The sequence below is a fragment of the Podarcis erhardii genome (genome assembly GCF_964252035.2).
Source record: "Podarcis erhardii genome assembly, chromosome: 10".
NCBI classification, from domain to species: domain Eukaryota; kingdom Metazoa; phylum Chordata; class Lepidosauria; order Squamata; family Lacertidae; genus Podarcis; species Podarcis erhardii.
The window spans coordinates 39,911,852-39,927,453 of record NC_138500.1 but is presented as its reverse complement, the minus strand read 5'-3'; the positions used below and the strand labels follow the sequence as shown (position 1 = coordinate 39,927,453).

The 15,602-nt window shown below is 43.1% G+C and overlaps 1 protein-coding gene across 2 annotated transcripts in view; it reads left to right on the top strand.

The window, feature by feature from the left end:
* The window catches only part of ALX1 (ALX homeobox 1), a 31,305-nt gene extending 16,783 nt beyond the window's left edge, over positions 1-14,522 (top strand). The window contains exons 3-5 of one of the 2 annotated variants that reach the window (XM_081879331.1): positions 263-391; positions 13,033-13,089; positions 13,873-14,522. In XM_081879331.1, the coding sequence (XP_081735457.1) occupies positions 263-391; positions 13,033-13,089; positions 13,873-14,193 (507 nt within the window). In that variant the 3' untranslated portion in view covers positions 14,194-14,522. The remainder of the gene's footprint in view (positions 1-262; positions 392-13,032; positions 13,090-13,872) is intronic. The other variant, XM_081879330.1, reaches the window with a different exon arrangement.
* Positions 14,523-15,602: the final 1,080 nt, after the last annotated feature.

Below are 15,602 nucleotides of genomic sequence, written 5' to 3'. Positions count from 1 at the left end.
GACTCTCTGGGTCCCTTCTAACTCTACAATTCTAGGATTCTATGAGTGGGAAAAAACTTTCTCTAGCCACGTTCTCCTTTCCGTGCATATTTTAAGAAACTTATATCATGTTGCCTCTTACTCACCTTTTCTCTAAACTTAAAAAGTAAGTCTTGAAGTAAGATTCAGCTGCCAGTCCAGTTGTGGAGGGGTATGTTATCTCGCCCTTTGCCTCAGGTCATCCCCCTGAGTAGTCTAACCATTGTTGTCTTCTCTGATGTAGGTCTGGTTCCAAAACCGAAGGGCAAAGTGGAGAAAGAGGGAACGGTATGGGCAAATCCAACAAGCCAAAAGTCATTTTGCTGCCACCTATGACATATCTGTTCTACCGAGGACTGATAGCTACCCACAGGTATTTAATATAGCAAAGCTCTGGTTCTTTAACTGCAAGCTCTCTGTGTTGACACTTCTGAAATCAACTCATATTTTGGCCATCGTTGGTACCCAAGCCAGAGCCACACGGGGCACTTTGGCGTGTACCATGGGGTTCTTGCATGGAAATCTGTCACACCCACTGGGGAGAGAGAGAGTAAGCTCAAGATGTACTTTTTAGTTTGAGAGGAACTCTGATCTTCCTTCTTGATCTGAGGCCAAGAAACAGCCCTACATGCATTAAAATGAATGGGAGAACCCTGCATGTCAGGGGAGCTGAGCTCCATGTGTTCATTGGAGTTTCTCCAGCTGTAAGGAGTTTCAGTGACTAGGATGATTGCTTCCTAATTTGTAGGTATGATTTAATTATAATATATATTAAGTGTTTTAATAGAATTTCTAGATGAGTACAAATTCTTGAAAGGCAACCAGATGGTAAATGTGTTACACTTATGATCAAACCATTGTACAATTTTGCTCTTTAGTTTCAGTGCATTTGTTAACTATTAGTAGAAATCTAACCTCCTGTAGTATGATAAGACAATATTTCTAGTTTTTTTTTTTTGGGCAACTTATACTCTGCTTGACTAAGAATTCTATAAAAACAGTAATTGTAGCCAACCATCTGTTTTCTTTTTATTCCTTTCTGTGCCCGACTGTTAATTGTATAATTTTATTTTCCTTAACACACATTTTTTATCCCCCCCCCTTCGTAAATGTCACAAGGCATTGTAATCAGAGCAGCTGAAGTGTTCACAAAGATAAACAAATAGCTGTTGGAATATTGTGGGAATGTATTCCTATTTAAAAAAAGACAGTTTGGAGGAAATTCATTAAACTCTTTCCAAAGTCACGAAGTTGGATAGCTAGTAAAATGTCAGGCACTTGCTATTTGTCTGGCATTTGTACCATTTTTCTCTTTGGCCAATTGGGCCAATTCTTCAAGGTGATTTAGGCCCTCTCACGTGTCATAAAATTAACCAAAGGTTAGCTACCTCTACCTCACACTAAAACAGAATTTAACTTTGCTGTAATTGTAAAGCTAATGGTGCAGCTTTATTATTGTTTTTTAAAGTCTGAAATACATGAAATTTACTTCCAAGTAGAAGTATTTAGTCTGGGAAGACCAGTGGGGAAAATGGCAGCATAATTGGTGGCAACTGGGTGGCACTTGCCAAACATCAGGTGACTTTGTGATCTCAGTGTGAGCTTTGAAATTTAGCCTGCAATCCTATGGCCGCTTACATATGTATATCCACCTTACTTCTGAGTAGGCATGTATAGAATTGCACAGTTAGCTTGATTTCCTGAAATTTCTAGGTGTATGTATATTCCCCCTGCCACATGTGTATACTAGATATGCCTGGGGGGGGGAGAGTAGGGAAATTCCTACGGGCTCCACTGTCCCTAACATCTGGATGCTCAGTGTTAGTGTGAAAGAGACCTACATGTCTACAACTGTGTGTACATAATCAGGATCCCTGCTGTATGCACACTAATGCTTAACATTGGGATAGAAGACCTGCATCTGCAATATCACACCCTCTGCCATCAGTGAACATGTGGCAGAGCGAGCATGCATATGCATCCATTTTATATGTCATATAAATCACTGAATTAGCAGCAGCCAACATAGCAGATTGTCAGGGTGAGCAACTCTCCAAATGCACCACCTTTAAGGAACCCAAGTGAACTTTAGGTTACATTTCTGCAACTGGGCAATGCACGGAATAGCTCCTCATGTATTTAAATGCAAAGCGGTTATTTGAGTGACCGGCCTGGGGCTATTCAACAGGCTCCAAGTCCAAGAACAGGGACAAAGAGCCTGTGGTCCTTGAGAGATGTTGTTGGACTACAGCTCCCATCATCGCTGATCAGTGCCCTTGCTGGCTGAGGCTGATAGGAGCTGGGGCTTGGGAACGTCACAACATCTGGAGGGTCACAGGTTCCCCATTCTTCTCCAGGCGTCCAGGCAGCCATTGGGATCCAGTTCATTCGTTCATTCGTTCATTCATTTATTCATTCATTCATTCATTCATTCACCATCTGTTGAGTACTCAGTAGGAAGAGCAGGGGCCCTGTAAACTAGGTCCCAAGGTTCTGGGCACCTGGGACATTGCCATCAGCCTGCTCAGAGGTGTCCCAGGTGTAAGGAGTTGTGGGACAAATCATTTCCAGAACACTTGGTCTCTCAAACACTTGGACACTCAACTACATTTCCCATGATCTCTAGTATGTATGATACTGTTTTTCATAATAATTATAATAATCATCTAATTTAAAAAACAATTACTATATAACATGTTTAACATTCTTAGGATCTATACAAAAAAAATAAAAACAGCTTATAGATGTCAAAACATGAGCTGCTTAAAGTTCTGGATCTCTAAGTCTCTCAGTTGCACTCTGTCTCTGTGTGTTTCCTTCTCTCTGTGTTGTTGGCATCCATCTCAAGACACATACACACAAAATAATAGACATTGAATGGGGCCACAGAATTCAGAGTTGTTGTTGTGATTGCTGTCAAGCATTTAAACACTTGTGATCACAGCGGATCTATTTAAATTAACGGGCCTAACTTAGTCATATTAATTCATTTCAGTGAGTCTACTCAGAATAAATCTTAGTTGAATTTCACTTTCTATTATCTCATTTTCTGTGGGTGGCTTACAAAACCAAAAAGATGTGCAAAAACAATCTCAGCACAAATAACACAGCATTAAAGAACACCAAAACCAGCATGAGTGAATAACGGTAATATAATAGCAAATGCAAAGCAATTTGTGCCCAGATCTAAGTACACTAAAAACATATAATTAAGGGCCCTGTGAGAATGTGTTCTTAAGTGAAGACGTTCAGGAACAATTTTTGTTATTTTATCTGTTTATGCCTGTGTGTCCATCTTTCCTCCAAGTAGCCAAGCAATAAGTCAGATGGAGAAAAGGGCATGCCAATGGCGACCTGGTAAATGTTGTGGCATAGGAGAGAGTGGAATCCAGAGCTCCTCTCAGGAATGGCTGAAGGAACTGGAAGGGAGCCATAGCTCTATGGTAGAGCAACTGCTTTGCATGTAGAAGGTGCCAGATTCAATTCCCAGCATCTCCAGGTAGGGCTAGGAGAGACTCCTGTCTGAAACCCTGGAGAGCCACTGCCAGGCAATGTAGACAGTATGGAGCTGGATGGACCAATGGTCAGAGGCAGTTTCCTGTGTTCTCAGGGAATCTTTGCTTGTGTCTAGGAAACATGGGTAGTTGCAGGGAATCAAAAGTGGGGGAGGAGAAGCCGAGTCCCAAATCCCTGAGTTTAGCAAGGGGTTGTGGCAGTGGGAGCTCTAGATCCATCTAAACAGAGTTCTCACAATAGCACAGTCAACAGCAGCATATTTCACTTAGATCACCAAAGCCTGCAAAATCAGTGGTTTGCTGATCCTCATCATGACATGCCTTTGTATTTAGCTTGTATTTAGCTATTTCTAAAAAATATTTAGATCCTGCAGTGCCCTGGCCTAAATGGGATCTTCAAGGTGCCATTAGTCTACCTCAATATTGTCTGAAGGGATGCAGGTGGCACTGTGGTCTAAACCACTGAACCTCTTGAGCTTGCCGATCAGAAGGTCAGCAGTTTGAATCCATGCGATAGGTTTAGCTCCCATTGCTTTGTCCCAGCTCCTGCCAACCTAGCAGTTTGAAAGCATACCAACATGAGTAGATAAATAGGAACTGCTGCGATGGGAAGGTAAATGGCGTTTCCGTGTCCTCTGGCACTCATCATGATGTTCTATGCACCAGAAGCAGTTTGGTTATGCTGGCCACATGACCTGGAAAGCTTTCTGCAGACAAACGGCGGCTCCCTCACCTTGAAAGCGGAGATGAATGCTGCATCCCATAGTCAAATTCGACTGGACTTAACCATCTAGGGGTCCTTTACCTTTTACCTAATATTGCCTACACTGCCTGGTAGTGGCTTTCCAGGATTTCAGGCAAATGTCTCTTCCAACCCTACTTGGAGACCCCTGGGATTGAACCTGGACCTTCTCCTTGCAAGGAAGATGCTTACGACTGTGCTATGACCCTTCCCCATTTCCTGGTATCCTGATCTTCCCAGGTTCTCAAGTATACATGCAGTCTCCATGGATGCTAAAGGCTGCCCACTGCCAAAGAGACTGGGAGGAATGTGCAACCTGGGATGTGAGGCTAGATCCATGGTCCTGCAACCCTGTTGCCCCAGCTGTCGGCTCTACCTTCCAGTAAGCCTGAACAGTTCTTGTGTCACACACACGGATGTCACAGGGCATGAGTTTCTTAGTAGTGGATGCTGATAAGAACGCCATTTTGACTTGTCCAAAGGGTGGCAGAGCCCCATTAGGAACATGGTGTTGAATTGCTGCAACCTCTCCAGTGTTTAGTTGCATGATGTGACTTCATGGTAAGGGTATTGAACTAAGTAGTGATGGGGTGGGGAGAGAACCATTTGTACTACCTTGAGCTATTTGGAGGAAAAGCTGGACAGAAAAAATAATGATAAGTAGATCTTAAAGAAAAATGCACTGAGGAAGGTAGGTGTCAGCAGCTGGTGGAACCTGGGCCTCACTGAGAGATACCATCTACTGACCCCAGAGGCAAAGGCGTTGTGATGAAATGGGCATTAGCAAGTGACTGGAGGAAGGTAGAAGTTGAGCTGCTGCTCTTACTCCTCACCCCTGTTCAAAGTGGCTAAAGCAAGAAGATGGCATCTCCCCTGAAAAGGGCAAACAAAACAGAATAGCTGGCTTTGTGTCATCAGGGACTGGGGAACATGCTCATCTAGTTTATGTGCATTGGAGAAATGGCTGCAGCTCAGCAAAAGAGCACATGCTTTGAAGTAAAAGGACTGAGGATCAGTTCTTGGTGTCTCCAGATATGGCAGGAAAAGGCTTCAGACTGAAGCCCTGGAGAGTAGCTGCCCATCAGTGTCAACAATATTGAACTAGATGGTCTGACTTGGTAGAAGGCATTTTCTTGTATTTGATGTATTTAGCCAATGGCAAATTCCCAACAGTGGGGCAACTTTGGGGGCTCCTGATTCACAAAGCAAGGGTGTGAGGAACTATATAAATCTGCATGTGCTATTTGTTAAACCTTGCATCTTAATTCCACATAGGGGCCCTTTATGACCAGAGCACACATGGGGGACTTCCATTAGCAATAATCAGAGTTACATGCTCAAATTAAATACTCCATATGGTGCATATTACACACCACATGGCATTTGACTAAAATATGTTTTTGTTCTGCACAAAGCTGACAAATAACCACAGAGGCGCCCCATCCTTCTTGGAACCAACCATTCTGATTTGTGCTGACCACAGCCCTTTAGTCTGGGTAGGGTCATACAGTGAATATTTTGCACAGCACCCGTCCCCCAAGACTACTCATATTGCATAACACTTGACTCTGCAACACACACAGGCTACTATTGTCATTTTAACTCCCAAGTATGTACTGTATAATGTGCCTTTGCATCATTAACCCCCTTTGCTAGTTTTGTTAGGAGACTTGTCTATACACTGAGCATAGGAAGCACTGTATACAGTCAGACCATTGGTCTATCTTGTAGCTTAGGGGTGGGGAACCTCCTGTTTGTGTGAGAAATATGACCTTCCAGGCATCTCCAAGTGGCCCATGACGCCATTTTGGGCAAGTCACAGCCACTTGCTATACATCTGACATTATACATGATGGGGTTCAGAGGTTCAAAGAGCAATATCGGGCTCTTTGCAACAGGGCTTTCATACAGCCCTGTGCTGTGTTTTGAAGTCCTGACAACCTGGGCATCAAATCCCAGTGCGATCTGATGTCATAGTGACATCAGGGGTTTGACAGGTGGTGGTAGGGAGATGAACATCTGGCTCATCAGCCAGAAAAGTTTCCCCACCCCTGTTGTAGCTCTTAAGACCCTACCAACCCCTCTGCCCCCTATTGCTGCCTATCAGAGATTTCTCCACTAATGCACCCAGCAGGGATTTTCTTCAGAACAGCCTCAGGGGAGGAAAGGGTTTAATTTCCCTCCATTCCTGCTGTGATCCTGCTCATTATTTGTCCTATGCCTCCAACAGCGGATGCTATTTGCATTTTTATTTTATTTTAAAGAAATGTGTACATTAAATGTGTGGGTTTAACATCAAGCCTGACTGGTCCTGATTCCTGGTCAGAAGAATGGCAGAATCCTCAGCCTGTGTCATACTGAAAGGACCTTTCAGGAGATACAGCATAACATAGATACATGGGAAGGGGTCATACATCTAACCTCTAACTTAAAAGACTCCTTTGGATGAGTGGGGCAGAGCCCAGGTGCTCAGGGGCACAGCTTTGTAAACAGTGGCAGAGCCAACAGAATCCAGATTCTGATGTTCAGCAAGCAGAAAGGAGGAATTAGAAAGGGATGGCAGCCGATGGTTTAGGTGGCAAAAGCAGTCTAGCAAAGCAAATACATATAGCACACACATGTGCAGAATAACTGGAGGGTAGTTAAAATTTTGAAAAAACAAACTAAAAATACATCGTATTTAAACAACTTTGACCTTGTTGCTCCTAATTCACAGATGAGAGAAAACACTGAGGTACAGCAATATGCAACCATTCTAAGTTCCAATAGTGAATCCACATTAGAGAATTCTTTAAAATAAGATATGCAGAATGTTTTCCCTTCACCACTGAGCAACTGCAGCCTCACCCTATGCTCCTCCTGCGTTCTGTCCCCCCAACCCTTTTCTTGACAGGGTCTCTCCCTCCTCCACTTGAAGCAGCCTGGGAGAAGCAGAGAGAACTAGGATCTGATTTATATTTAACAATTAGGCTTTGGGAAGAAAAACCCAGAACAACAACAAAGAAGCAACCTACCATGCTAAGAACTGGAGTGGATATTCCTTCATTTATGTAGATTTTCTGATCATCTCTCAGTTGGTAATGGGTCCCTGTTTCAGTTTCCCCTTGGTTGATTGATGCCCTGCTTGCAACTCCAGTTATCCTGCATTGCTAAATTCTGCAGAGAGAAGGGATGTTCAACATCTTCAAAATCACCATAGTCGTATCACCGTCAACATTTTCAGGAGGCTGCAGTAAAAGTGACATAAGCAGGAGAAGTTGGCAGTCAGAATACCATTGGGGGTTAAGTGTCTGCTTTGGAATGCATTTTGCACATATCATAGTTATACTCTCCTTGAAAGAGCTGTCCATCCATGTTTAAGGCACTTCAAGAAAAAGGCAGAGAATGCTAACTATTTAAAAGAGGAGAAACTGAAAGCACTGCACAGTTCAAGGGCAAGTCAGGACTGTGTACACATCATACGTTTAAAGCACATTAACCCCCTTCCCCAAATCCTGGGAACTGTAGTCTACCCATCACACAGCTATGTTTCTCACACCCTTTGGAAACGACAGTTTCAAGGTTTCTTTGGGGAAGGAAATGTGCTTTAAATGTGTAGTGTGTACATAGCCGCGGTTGAGAGTCTGCAGTGGTAACAACAAAGAGTGGTTATTGTATCAGCGACATTTTTAAAGGGCCATAGCTCAACAATACTGTTAAATCTGCAGCGCTAAGAATAGAGATAAGCCTCTTTGATGTTAAAAGAGTAGCAGCTAAATTGGACTGGAGATAAGCTTTTTAAAGAGCAGAGAAAGGCTTTTTGTGCCTGCTGGCTTTTGAGGAATAGGCAGAAGTTTTTTTCCTGTGTTCCTACAGTGGTAAGGTAAGAGATGGAAAATGTTACCTGCAAAGGAAAATGCTTCCTGCTAGGTACCAAAGTGCAAAGAGAGAAAATAAACTCTGAACATAAGATTTCTGATCTTAGTACTGTGGTGCTTAGTGCTAAGACTGGAGCTAAGAGATCCTTAGTGCTTAGATCAGAGATAACCACTCTTTTTAAAAGGCCCATCCTTTTACAAAACAAATAGTTCATGTCCATCCAAATTTATAACGTTTTACAGTTCATAAAAAATTAGTATTGCCCTCCCCCCCTGCATTCTGAATGTTACAAAGCAATGTGCTGAAGTTCAGGGTTCAAAAGTAAATCTAAACCAAATACAAGTAAAAAGAAGTCTGACCAACAGAATGGCAACAGATGAAGCTTTCCCCATAATTGTATTTTCATACTAGAAAAGACCTATCCTGTTTAATTTCTGTCTGTCAGGCAGCTGTTAAGAGCTTTGTTCCTGTTCATTTGCTTTGTTCCTATACTTGTGCTTTTTGCTGCAAGCTGTTGGAAGTCAACTTTGTTCAACTGAACTAATTCTTTCCAAGGGCTGGAGATAACAGATCTCTGCACCCGACAGGCCAAATTCAGAAGCCTAACTAGTATAGTTTTGCTAGTGTTTGCCTATTTATATTGTCCACTAGCAAATATATCAATTAGCGCTAAATATGTTGTAGTTGAGGGACGCGGGTGGCGCTGTGGGTAAAACCTCAGTGCCTAGGACTTGCCGATCGCATGGTCGACGATTCAAATCCCTGCAGCGGGGTGAGCTCCCGTCGTTCGGTCCCAGCTCCAGCCCACCTAGCAGTTCGAAAGCACTCTTAAGTGCAAGTAGATAAATAGGTACCACTTTATAGCGGGAAGGTAACGGCGTTTCCGTGTGCTGCGCTGGTGCCGGCTCGCCAGAGCAGCTTCATCACGCTGGCCACATGACCCGGAAGTCTCTACGGATAGCGCTGGCTCCCGGCCTCTTAAGCGAGATGAGCACGCAACCCCAGAGTCGGACACGACTGGCCCGTATGGGCAGGGGTACCTTTACCTTTACCTTTAGATTGTAGTTGATTTAATCAAATAAGGCTGCAATCCTTATATCCACTTACCTGGAGTAAGCCCGGTTGAATTCAATGGGACTTGCTTCTGGGTTGGCATGTATAAGATTGCTCTGATCAAATGTATCTAAATAAATGTGCAAGTTACCACAACATAGGTGGCCATCTGAGATACTGAAGGAGGTGATAATTTACTAGCTAATAAGAAAAATGACCGCCTTGTCAAAAGAAAAAACAACATCTTTAATATTTTCTGTTTCGTTCCTGTTATCGTAACACATAGGAGCCGAAACAGCTTCACAAATTAATATGTGCCCTCACAGATTAAAGTTACCGCTGTCTATTAATCAACTAAAATTGTAGTTGATTAATGTGTTTGCTAATCTGATTGAATTTTACAGCGCTTCCACCCCACCCCCACCCCCACTGCCACTCACACACATGTACTATAGTAAGGAAAAATATTGAAGGGCTCTTTAGTGATTTCACATTAACCACAAGAGCAAAACTCAAGATGTTTGTGATGTTAACAGAAACCAGAGATGAGATCTATGTATAGGCTTATTCAGAATCGCCTTGAATTGCCTTTTATATATTACACAGATCACAGGAAAAATATTTTCTTTAAATTCAAGTACTGTCTCCTTTCTGCCCTACATTCCAGGAGAGGCACTTATGTTTTCTACGTATTGTAAAACAGGGCTGTATTTATTTTTAAAATTCCAATATATATTTTACACTTAGGAATTTATTTAGTGAAACTTAACAGCATATATCTTGTTAAATAGTCAACCTGCTGCAAATCTTTACCTATCCACTTAAAATAAAGAATTGCTAATTTGACGAACAGAGAATTAGGCTTTTAAGTAGTGCTGTGAAACAGACAAGATCACAACTTTTAAAGTTACATCACGTTTGCAAACCAAGCAATGAGAGTTGTGCTGGATACCCTTTTGTTATCAAATTTATGATTGCGTTTCCCTCAAGTAAAGAAAAGCTAAACAACCTACTTGCTAACTTTATAAATTTTCAGTATTATTTGCTTGACATGACTTTTGTGGTTAAATTCTAGCATTTCAAGACAAATTAAATGGATAGGCAGATGATGAAACACGGGAAAACATTCGCCTGGCTGCACTTAAAGCACACGTTGCTACAGGAACTTTTGGCTAAGGATTTAGTCCCCTTTTACTTTGGCATGAAAATAATTTGGTCCACTGATCCATTTCCCCCCCTTTTAATTCTCCCCTCACATGCTTCCAACATCTTCCCATTGTTCCTTTGCACTCCAAGTATCCCACTTGACAAAAACTTGGGATGCAACATTGCTGGAGGAATCGCGTCATATGGACCTAGGAAAGCTGCTTTCACACCACATTGGTCCAATGATCCAATTAGTTCAGTGTTGTCTACACTGACACATCTCCAGGCAGGGCTGGGAATGTTGTTGTTGTCTCCACCCCCACCCCAGTCTGAAATCCTTAGAGCCACTGCTGGTCAGGATGGGAAAAAAAATACCAGGTTAAATAATGCTAGATGGGCCTGTCAGCTGTTCATATGAGACTGCAAATATCCAACGTCAAAAGCTTTCTGAAAAAGGATTTGTAGGCTCTGCACCTGTGCTTTGGAATCCCAATCATGCCAGAAGATTCAGATTTTGGTTTTTCAAATTCCAGTGGTGCTCTGTGGCTCTTGCCTTCCGTTCTGCTTAATTCACTATGTCATAGTTGCAATGCCCTACAGAGGCCCCTCAGTTCAGCGCCCAGTGTGGAGCTGGTCACACTGTCCTAATGCCCCCAAAGCCCCTATGAATGGGCAGTGGTATGTTTGCAGAGGCCATCTCACCTTTAGCTAAATATGTTGTGTGGGGGGGGGCACTCCTCCTTTGTGTGGGAGACTAGGAGGGTAGCCTTTCTCAACATGTGGGTCCCCAGGTGTTGTTGAACTACAACTCCCATCACCCCTAGCTAGCAAGGCCAGAGCTCAGGGATGATGGGAGTTGTAGTCCAACAACATCTGGGGACCCACAGGTTGAGAACCGTGGTAAGGTGACCCTGGCTTGGAATTTTGTCCCCCACCCCCACCCCAGACAATCTGCAAAAACAAAGGCTTGAGGGCATATGTGTCCTGCCACAACTGTAATGAATCTGCGTTGTTTTGCTTTTAGACAAAATGATTTGGCATTTCTCCCACCCCTCCGTCTCCATTCACTCTTTGGTCCAGGCCTGGGTCTGAGGCCAGATCAGAGAGAGAAGCCGTCCTTTCACAGCTCTGCTTGGACTTTTACAGCTTGCACCTCCACGCAGAGATCAGAATATAAGGTTGCAGCTGCACACATACCTAACTTTTTGAGCTAAAGAATGAGGCCCCTTTCATAGGCACACTCACTAGGAAAATAAGGGGTAAGAACAGTTGCAAACATCCATCAGGAAAAAAATGGTAGAAGGCATTTAGCTCCTCGTAAAGCAAAACTTTAACTTGGAGAAGATTTGACACAGCAGTAAAGCACACACTATTTCTCTTTCATATATCCTTTTAAAAAATAATAATGAGGAAGGGCTCTTAAATTTTTCCTTTTACTTTCTATTAAAAGCAAATCAGATTGATGAAGTATAATTCCCATGGACTCTCAGAATATATTTCACTTTACACTTGCTTTCTTTATGCAATGAAGCAGAAATCCTCCGTGTTGGTTTCGCAGCCTGCCTGGCAAATAATTCCCACAAAATTACAGCTCATGGTGTTTTCAGTTTGGGGGTATATGTGAATGTTGGTGCACATGCATGCACGAACATTCTCATCAGCCTAATTTTATTTAGAAAACAACAAGTTCAAACCCTCACCCAGCCCTGAAGTCCATGGGGGTCATCTTGGGTCAGTTACTATATCTCAGTCTAGCCGACTTTATAAGGTTGTTGTGAGATAAAGCAGGGTGGGTAGTGGGAATTCATGCATCTTTTGTTCATTTGGGGAAAGGTCAGATAGAAACATCGTTAAGCAATAGTAACAGGAGTGGCAAGGGATGCGGGTGGTGCTGTAGGTTAAACCACAGAGCCTAGGGCTTGCCGATCAGAAGGTCGGTGGTTCGAATCCCCACGACGGGGTGAGCTCCCATTGCTCGGTCTCTGCTCCTGCCGACCTAGCAGTTTGAAAGCACGTCAAAGTGCAAGTAGATAAATAGGTACTGCTTCGGTGGGAAGGTAAATGGCATTTCCGTGTGCTGCTCTGGTTTGCCAGAAGTGGCTTAGTCATGCTGGCCACATGACCCGGAAGCTGTACACCGGCTCCCTCGGCCAATAAAGCGAGATGAGCATTGCAACCCCAGAGTCGGCCATGACTGGACCTAATGGTCAGGGGTCCCTTTACCTTTACCTTTAACAGGAGTGGCACGTGGCCGGTGCAAGGCAGGATGGAAATGTGAAACCTGAATTTTGGTATGGAGGGGAAGGGGATGGATTTGTTCCCCAGGAGCTGTGCCCGTAGGAGTGACTGGCATTCCAGGAAGCAGAGCATTAAGTCTAAACAGAATCACAGCACTAGTTCAATTGGATGAGGAAAGCCCTCTAACTCAGGAGCATCAATATCATGTTCGAGAGCCACATTGCAAAATTGTTTTATTTTTGTTCTGCATGTCAAAAAGCAGCAACAGCAGAGAGGATACACGAGTAATTCTTGTGACATCTCTGCATGCTTACAGTGTCATGCACAATTTAGTCAATAAAGATGACTGGCAGAAGGTGCAGGACTGACATCTGTGTCCCCCAATTTGACATGATAGAGGTTTATAAAATGACAAATGGGGAGGAGAGCACAGACGGAACTTTTTCTCTCTCATAATTCTAGAACTCGGAGTCACCCAAAGAAGTTGACTGGCAGCAGGTTCAGGACAGACAGAAGGAGGTACTTCTTCACACTGTGCATAAGTAGCTTGTGGAACTCACCACCACAAGATGTGTTGATGGCCACTAGGTTAGGCAGCTTAAAAAAATCAAGGAAATTCATGGAGCATACTTCTTACTGGTTGCTGTCTATAGTACCTCCACGAACCTCTGAATATCAGGTGCTGGGACTGATGCCCTGATGTAAAAGTCCAGAGGATCTGTTGGAGACTATTTGAAAAAACAAGATGCTCAGCTAGATGGCTCTTTTAGGTGCAAAGGGCAGAATTATGCATCTCTTTCACACTGAAAGATGCACAGTGAACTTCAACTCCCTGTACATTTGGAACTGAAAGAGAACTGCAAGAACAGTTTGGGATGTTGGATGCAGGGGTCTTCTAATTCAGCTGACTTTTGAGCACACAGGGCTTATTCTTAGAAGACAATCTGATGCCCATAAATCAGCTTCCATGGACACATTGCTCTCACTGGAGCCAGGTGAAAAGTTGGTTGTCACACAGTCTTGTGATTACAACCGCAAAAACCCTTTCCCTGAAAACCTATCCCATTTTGATGTTGAACATTTTTGTAGAGGGCATGCAAGGTGCTCCTAAACAAGCAAACCTTTGGACCCCTGTTGGCACCAGGTTTGTCATTTTCACATAAATAAACGTTCTACAGTTCCGTGAATGGCAGATGTGTCACCCGATTGCCCGGAAATGGACCAAACGAAGCAGAAAGCTATGTTAAGGAGGGGGTGGCGGCGATTGTGCACATTTAATCTTCTTTGTTTCATATGTTCCAGATTCAGAATAATTTGTGGGCAGGAAATGCAGCGAGCAGTTCAGTGGTGACTTCCTGCATGCTTCCACGGGAGACCTCCTCTTGTATGACCCCTTACTCTCATTCGCCTCGGACAGATTCTGGGTACTCGGGTTTTTCAAACCACCAGAGCCAATTCAGCCATGTCCCCCTCAACAATTTCTTCACTGACTCTTTACTTTCTGGAACCACCAATGGACATGCATTTGAAACCAAGCCGGAATTTGAACGGAGGTCTTCCAGTATTGCAGTTCTACGAATGAAAGCCAAAGAACATACCGCTAACATCTCCTGGGCCATGTAATGTAAGAGAATGCCCTTCTTTTTCAGAGTTCAGGCAAAAGGAAGTAGAAGAAAAACCCCACCCACCATCATTTCTTATTTCCCATATTTAAAGGACCCAATCATAAGCTGCTGTGTGAAGGATTGCTACCGATCAGGAGATAGAAAGGAGCCCGCTTAAGCCAGATGCCTGATATGCTATTTAACAATCACATTTTAAAGCATAAACATGTAGGAGGACTCAAAATAGAACCACCATGTGCCAGTCTCCAGAAGCCCTCTTAAAAAATAGCCAAATATGTTGTACTGTACTGGTTGATGAAATATGATTGTAAAACCTGCAAAAAAGAATAAAACCTATTAAAGAAGCACATCTGCTATACGTTGCTTGGTGTCAATGCTGTGTCAATGCAAAGTTCCTTATTCACAGTATAGCAGGAAGTCTTTGGTGGAAAATGCATTTGTTATGACAGTGCTGCAAGGGAAACATTTTAGCAAGCTGTGTAGGGAGTCCGACCACTTTTGGGGTATATAGGGGGTGCCAGGGATAGATAGACTCCAGAAAAATCACCTTTCCTTTCATCCATGAGCAGGAGTGTTCTGTGAATCCCATGGGATCTCAGAATTCAACCCATAATTTATTTAGGAATGATACCTTTCTTACTTGTTTTGTACCTTCACCAGTATACCTCTATGAAGTTGTCCTTAATTATTGGGCATCTTTCTTTGAGTGAAACCCATATGTTTCCAGAATGATGTCCTGCTAAATTAAGTCCTGTTTATGTCTCAGAAAAGTAGGTAAAAGAATTGCGCAACCTTAATCTGTGCCCCAAGGCAAAGGTGGAGGATTCAGCCAATTTCAACCTGAGCTGAGCTGGAAAATGTTCGGGGAAGTCTGAAGCCTATCTGCTGCAGTTAAAACTGAGTTACAATTTTAAACTGACAGCAGTACACATTGGTGTGTGTGTTTTGAGTTTCAGTGATGGCTGCAAGGACTCAAAGGAAAACTCCCACTGATTTTTTTCAGCAGTAGAGAGAGATGGAGAGCAAGAGAGAGAGAGAGAGAGAGAGAGAGAGAGAAACTTCTGTTTCTGAATGACATGTCAGTGCCTCTGAAAGATGAAGGAAGAATTAAAATGTCAGCAAACATTCTGAAATTTCTGATAGTAAAAAAAGAAAAAAAAGAAAAAGAGAGTATGTGTGTGTTGGTGATGAAGGGAGGTGGGGAGGAGGAATGAAGAAAAATACTTTACATCTGGCAAATTGCTATCTGCTTTGATTTATTTCTCCTCCCTTTCCCCTGCCACATTCCAAGCTCCGTTGGATGAACGAAATGTTAGCCTCTTTGAAAGAAGCACTCACGCTCCCAAGTTCATAAAGGCAAACTCAAACTTAATTGAAATAAAGGAAGGCTTGAGACTGAGTCGGACA